Here is a 6,669-nt window from a genome sequence, read left to right as displayed (position 1 = left end):
TAGATGTAATCTCCTTCACTCTCTCCAACCCTCAGTCATTATCCACTAGACTGATGATGAGAGACATTACAGCTTGCCACTCCACCTCTCTCTCTCCCCCTGGCCTTCTCCAACTGTCTCTCTCTCTCTCTCTCTCTCTCTCTCTCTCTCTCTCACATGTACACCTACTCACACATGCAGCGAGACAGACAGACACAAAACACACTCCCACGCAAACAAACAGTGTTCTCACGTCCATGATCACGTACATAATCACCCCCCTTTGGGAGCGATGGTAGGTCTTGAGTTTCTGACTGCCGGACCCTGGATGGAATAAGTGTCAGTCCACATCCTTCTAACCGTCCATCATAATTACCCACAGTGCAGGAAAATGATCCTCACAGATAAAAATACAGCACTGGACTTGGTTTCTCTCCGGCTTCTCAAGGGGATTACTGCGGCTTTTTGTCCATGGGAAAAAAAATCTTTTGTTCGGTTGCAGCTTTGTTATTTGGTTTTTTTTTTTTTTTTTTTTTTTGAAGAAGAAGAAGAAGAAGAAGAAGAAGAAGAAGAAGAAGAAAAAGATGGGTGGGTGGGATGATGAGGGGGGGGTCAAGGGGGGGAGGGTCACTGCAAGATTAAATAATCACATCCCATAATGGGCTCTGTTGTCTAGGTGAGAATGATGGGTAATTGTTATCGTTCTCGTGGGCTTGCCTGAAAAATACATTTGCCTCTATACATTTTCCTTGGTGGATTCTCTAATTGGTTTTCAGTGTGTCTACTCATTCCAGGAGGCTGTGGGCGTAATGGTCTTAGACGATAACATGAGCATGAAACTTGATTACTTTTTGCTTAGGGTCTTATTCATCTATGATTGATCAGTAAATATCACAGGTTGGTTCATATCTAAAGTGACTGGTGAGATATTGGCCAGTAGGGTCATCATGGGTTTATGTGGGTACAGAGAGAGCTGAGATGATTCAGTCACTAGGTTGTTTACTTTCTTAATGTTTTATCACAAAAATAGTATGCTGCTTCGTGTCACAATTGACCCAGAAGAACACTCTGCACCTGATAAATTGCCGGTGAGTCACAGCTTTAAACAATGTCAGTCATCACATTTCCCATGATGATATTTCCAGTTAGAGGTGTGTGTCATGCTGAAGGAGGGCACAGGTTGTCATACGTGGGCTTTCCGGTGTGTTAGTCATTTTCAACCACCTCACTATGCAGAAAAACACATAACAAACACACACACACACAAACTTGTGCATACACCTACACTCACACACATGTACATACACGCTCGAGTAGGAACACACGTGCACACACACATGCACACACACATGCACACACACATGCGGGGAAACGCAACATCAAAAGGCAGCTGGGTCAAGCAACGCCCACTTCCCCAACTTCAATTCATGTGTCAAATATTGCAGTGGAAGGTAACATTGATCTCTGTGTTTGAACTGAGGCCATAGAGAACCCCTGCTATAACTGGTCAAGGCTGCATCTGAAGACTGCAAAATGCAGTCTTGATTCCTACCTTGAGGTCTTCCCTGACCTCTGACCCCTCCCGGCTTGAAGGACCTGAAAGGAGGAGTCGGGTGCTTCTCTCCACAGCTGGTCTCAGGCACGTCTGACCCAATGGATGGATGGAAGGATGAAAGGAAGAAAGGAAGAAAGAGAGGAAGGAAGGAAGGAAGGAAGGAAGGAAGGAAGGAAGGAAGGAAGGAAGAGAGGAAAGAAGGGAGGAAGGAAGGAAGGAAGGAAGGAAGAGAGGAAGGGAGGAAGAGAGGAAGGAAGGAAAAGAGGAAGGAAGAGAGGAAGGAAGAGAGGAAGAGAGGAAGGAGAAGAGGAAGGGTGTGTGTGTGTGTGTGTGTGTGTGTGTGTGTGTGTGTTTGTGTGTGTGTGTGTGTGTGTGTGTGTGTGTGTGTGTGTGTGAGAGAGAGAAAGAGAGACAGAACAATAAATGATTTTTTAAATTTTGGTGGAGGGAAGAAAAAAAACTGGATCAGCAACGCCACAACCTCTCCCTCGGAGGGAGGGAGAAAGGAAGGGAGGGAGAGAGGGAGAGACCAGTCGATGAGGTTCTAGTCCCATATCCTCCGTATGGTGGCTCATCACGGAACACGGAACACGTGGACGGAACACAGAGTCGTAAGTGAACTGTTACTTCATCACAGTCCACGCAGTGGCACCAATACTCCGGATCTTTCCACACCGAGGCCTTTCTCCCTCTCTTTCTCTGTCACTCACAGCCTCTGTACTCCATCAGCATCTGGTTTGCTTCAATCCATAAGAGGTCTGCCGTTTTTTCCCTGTTTTCATCCGACAAAATAATTCAACGGTGTTGTTTAGTGAGTCATTTTTCAGTGAGTTGTTATCCCATTCACTGTGACATGCTCTTTATGTCGCCAGTCACCCTCTCATACAGGTGCTCTTGATAAAGCTGACACTGAATTTGAATTTGTTTGATTACATTTCGGAGTGCCAGCGTGACTGTCTCGTTCTAGTGCTTTCTCTGTCTCGCTCCCTCCCTGTATCTCTCTCTCCTCACCCTCTCTCCTGTCCCCTTCTCTACCTTTGGCTTCCAGTCATTCTGTGAGCTTCTGTTTGTTCATCTGCCAGTCTGTTTCCACGGACGCCAATGAATACTTAGATTTTGTTTCACCTGACCTCACAACAGCATCTGTGAGGCGTGTGAGTGTTTGTGTGACATCGTCACTAGATGACCTTCATAAGGATATGAGAGAACAGTGAAATGGTCAAAGGGAGATGTTTATTCTGTACAAAACTCCAGTCCTTTCCCCTCAAACCTCTTGATATTATATAAAATGGCACATTATCGATGAACAATGAAAATATAGACACATATTCAAAGACTGCAATATATTACATATATAACCTCATAAGGAACGACATATACCACAAATCTCACCCACATTAAAGTCTCCACTGAGATTCATACATGAGTTTAACTACATAAAATCACAAAAGTGGAATGTGGCTTTGTAAAGTGGGCCTTTTAAAGTTGTTTTGTGTTCAAGCTATGGTATGTGAGCCAGCCTCTTGGAAAAAAGGGTGATTTGGTGACTGGCTGCATGGACTGCCATTCTTTCTGAAAGAAGCCCAGATTAGCCATAGCAGCGCGATTACATTTAGATGTCTTCACAGGAACGCAACTGATACACCACAGATCCATGCACAAAGCACTATAAACAACTTATATATATATATATACATACTTAAAGTTGTACGACATGGTATTACGTAGCATGAATAGAATGGCTGGCCCCCTCATACCCATCTTCTGTTTTCGCGCTTGCAGAGAATCTTCTTGAAAGACCTCCTGAAGTCATTGTTGAAGATGGTGTAGATGATGGGGTTCAAGGCACTGTTGCAATAGCCAAACCAGAAGAAGAACTTGAACAGGGTGTTGGGGACGGAGCAGGACTCAGAGCAGAGGGCCATGAGCGTGTAGGTGAAGAAGAACGGGAACCAGCAGACGACGAACACTCCGATGACCACGGCCAGGACGAAGGTGAAGCGCTTCTCCCGGTTCTGCCTCCCCTTCCAGCGGCTCCCCTTGGTGCTCTGGGAGTGTTTGGGAAGACCCTCCCCCGGTTTGATCTGGCTCAGCTTGGTCTTTCCCTTGGTCCTCTTCTTCTTGATGGAACAAGGGTTGCTCATCTTGTGGTCGGAGGACGAGGACTCCTCCATGTCCACGCCGTTCGCCTCTCCCTTCTCCCCTTTCTCCCCTTTCTCCCCTGCTCCTCCTTCCTCTCCCTCCATGTCCACTTCCTGTTCTCCGTTGAGCTTCTCGTGGCAGTTCCCGTCGCCGACTCCTCCTTCGGCGCCGGCGACGCCGTTCTCCTTCCTGTCGGTGGCCACGACGACCGCCCCTATCTTCTCGTTCTTCTTCCGGTCTCCCGGCGGCGGCCGCGTCCTCTTCTTGGCGATCTGGTAGATCCGGATGTAAACGAGCACCATGATGACGCAGGGGAGGAAGAAAGATCCGATGCAGGAGGAAATGATGTACCACTTGTCCTCGTTGATCTTGCACACCAGCGCCTGCTCCATGTAGCTCTCCTTCTGCATGGTGATGAGTGGCGGGAAGGAGATGACCGCGGCGATGACCCACACGATGAAGATGATGCACTTGATCCGACGTGGCGTCCGCTTCAGGTTATACTCGATGGCCTGCGTGATGGACCAATAGCGGTCCAGGCTGATGGCGCACAGGTGGGCGATGGAGGCGGTGCAGAAGAGGACGTCTAACGCCAGGTAAATCTCGCACCACTCTTTTCCAAAGTACCAGAAGCCCATCAGCTCGTTGGCCAGCGAGAAGGGCATCACCAGCGTGGCGACCAAAATGTCCGCCGACGCCAGAGACACCAGGAACAAGTTCTGAGGGGCCTTGAGAGCCCGGCTGGTAAACACGGCAATGACCACTAAGATGTTGCCAAACACTGTTAACAGGATGAGTATTCCCACCAGAATGGTGAGGGGGAGGGAGATCTGGAGAGGGTAGGGGGGGCTCCAAAGGGAGAGAGTCTCGTTGGTCGTATTAACGATCTCCATTGGAGAATCTACTGCACCTATATTGGTCCCTGGAGATCACGTGAGGTGAAAGTGGGTCGTCCACTACAAGACTGGCTTAGCTCCGCTGCAGCAGGTGGTTTGAAGGGGCGTGTCAGTGGTATTCGTGGATCTTTCGCTCCATTTCTTGGGAGTCGGAGAGTCCATGAGGTTCTGGACTGGTGCGAGGATATCACTTCACCTGTGAGATAGGAAGGGGAGAAGCAATATTTTTTTTGAAGTTTGATGTAGTTAGAGGCTCCACAGAACCAACCTATTTATCATACTGTAAACACAACATTAACAAAGAACATCGTTTGAATGAGTGAAACATCTTACCTAAATGATTGTACCGGGTCACAAGTTCTCAGATTAGCAACGGCCAATGCGTAACTTCTTTACGCACACCAGTGCCCAGAAAACCAACTGGCTTCTCGCGCATCTCCTCGGCGGAACAGCAGTGATGTGAGCTTTCACAGTTGTCTGTGTCCCTCTCTCTCTCCCTTCACAGAATTATCCCTCCCGTAGCATCTAGGTCTGCCTCTCTAGCGGGCTAATAAAGCGGTAATCACGTTACTCCGAGTGCTGCCGTGCAGTCTGTGTTCGGAGTCTCTCTCTCTAGTACTGCCCAGTCCGCCACTCCCTCTTTATAGCCCCTACCTACTAGACCGCGTTGCTTAGCAGCACCAGGAGCCACACCACGTGGAAATGGATGGGGGCCCTCTTTTTTATTACTTCGTTTTGCTTCGAACTGTCAGGCTCCAGGTCCCTTTTATGCTCGGCGATGATCCCTCGTCCAAGGCACGCACACGGGGGCCTTAGTAAAACTCTTGAGTATATAAATGATAACCAAGAAGCCGGCATAACATCTCCTACGTTTTTGCGTCAGGCAGCAAAATACAGTTTTACATTTAGTCATTTAGCAAACGCTCTTATTCAGAGCGACTTACAGTCAGTACAGGGACATTCCCCCCGAGGCGAGTAGGGTGAAGTGCCTTGCCCAAGCTACACAGCGTCATTGAGCACGCCGGGGAATCGATCCGGCAACCTTCTGATTACTAGCCCGACTCCCTCACCGCTCAGCCATCTGACTCCCAGTTTTGGGGCATTCATGCTATGCCAGGGTCTTGGCGGGCAGAAGCAACTTTACGATATTAGTAAAAAGTAAGCTAGTTCCGATGAGTTTAAGTCAAGCAAACGTCAATACAATAAGGTTAAGGTGTAACTATTTGGAAAAAATATTGTTAGTTTGCTTTTTTCAAAATCAAGCGCTTTCTTCATAATTTAATGGTCACATTTCTCCATTGAATCCTCGGTTAAAGTAAGTCATATATGATTTCATACAACCATATTCAACCATTTAGAAACAAAACATACAGGACTTTGCTGTCACAGCATGACACCTACTTCAGGTGTTTTGTGTCAACATTGGCCTACTGGTGGTTATGCTGCACGCATGAGCGTGTGGATACAGTGACACCTGTCGTTTTCTAGAAAATCTGAAACTGAAACTTTCCTGACATTATCAAGAAGGGCGAAAATGGAAAGCACCATCCTTAGAAAGCCAATCTTTAAATCATCACGATGCGTCGAAGACGTTTGTAAATGATCAGAATAGGACACCATCGTCATTTCAGCTTCAAGCCTCAGTGTTTATTGCCTGGATGACGTATTCGATTGGGGCACTACAAAAGCACTGGAGTATACATTTATATCATACTATTAATATTCTGGAGGGCAAACAGGTCTGCCTCAAAATGTATCAAGTATAAAAGTGATGTTTGTTGGAATAAAGAAGCAAGGCAGTCCAAATTAGCAGGCAGAGTTTATTTGTCTGGACCGTCGAGGAATCATGACGCCAATCTACCGGCTGGGGGCACTGTTGTACTGGAACCGTACGGAACAGGGGGCGACAACAAAATGCCAGGATCGGAGTAATATTTTTAAGCACATCTGATACTTTAATACAATCTTCAGTTGTTAAAAGGAATGCCACCATTTAGGTTTATTCAGACTATAATCAACTGATAAGCACCATATATTTCTCCACTGTTGTACTTCATTTTTTTTAAATCAGAACTCCAAATGGAGTCCAGCTAGGCC

General features: G+C 47.0%; 1 protein-coding gene across 1 annotated transcript; it reads right to left on the bottom strand.

The window, feature by feature from the left end:
* Positions 1-2,756: 2,756 nt before the first annotated feature.
* adra2a (adrenoceptor alpha 2A) lies at positions 2,757-5,268 on the bottom strand. Its single transcript, XM_047043793.1, has 2 exons — positions 4,906-5,268; positions 2,757-4,768 (listed from the first exon to the last, which is right to left on the bottom strand). Exon 2 carries the CDS (start codon positions 4,567-4,569, stop codon positions 3,286-3,288), a length of 1,284 nt encoding a protein of 427 aa, XP_046899749.1. The 5' UTR covers positions 4,570-4,768; positions 4,906-5,268; the 3' UTR covers positions 2,757-3,285.
* Positions 5,269-6,669: the final 1,401 nt, after the last annotated feature.

This window comes from Hypomesus transpacificus, chromosome 21 (genome assembly GCF_021917145.1).
Source record: "Hypomesus transpacificus isolate Combined female chromosome 21, fHypTra1, whole genome shotgun sequence".
In the NCBI taxonomy this organism is placed as follows: domain Eukaryota; kingdom Metazoa; phylum Chordata; class Actinopteri; order Osmeriformes; family Osmeridae; genus Hypomesus; species Hypomesus transpacificus.
This window is presented reverse-complemented; position numbering and strand designations above follow the sequence as displayed.

What these genes read in the sequence shown, in the direction of transcription:
- adra2a (XM_047043793.1), bottom strand. Translation starts at nt 4,569, where the DNA reads ATGGAGATCGTTAATACGACCAACGAGACTCTCTCCCTTTGGAGCCCC.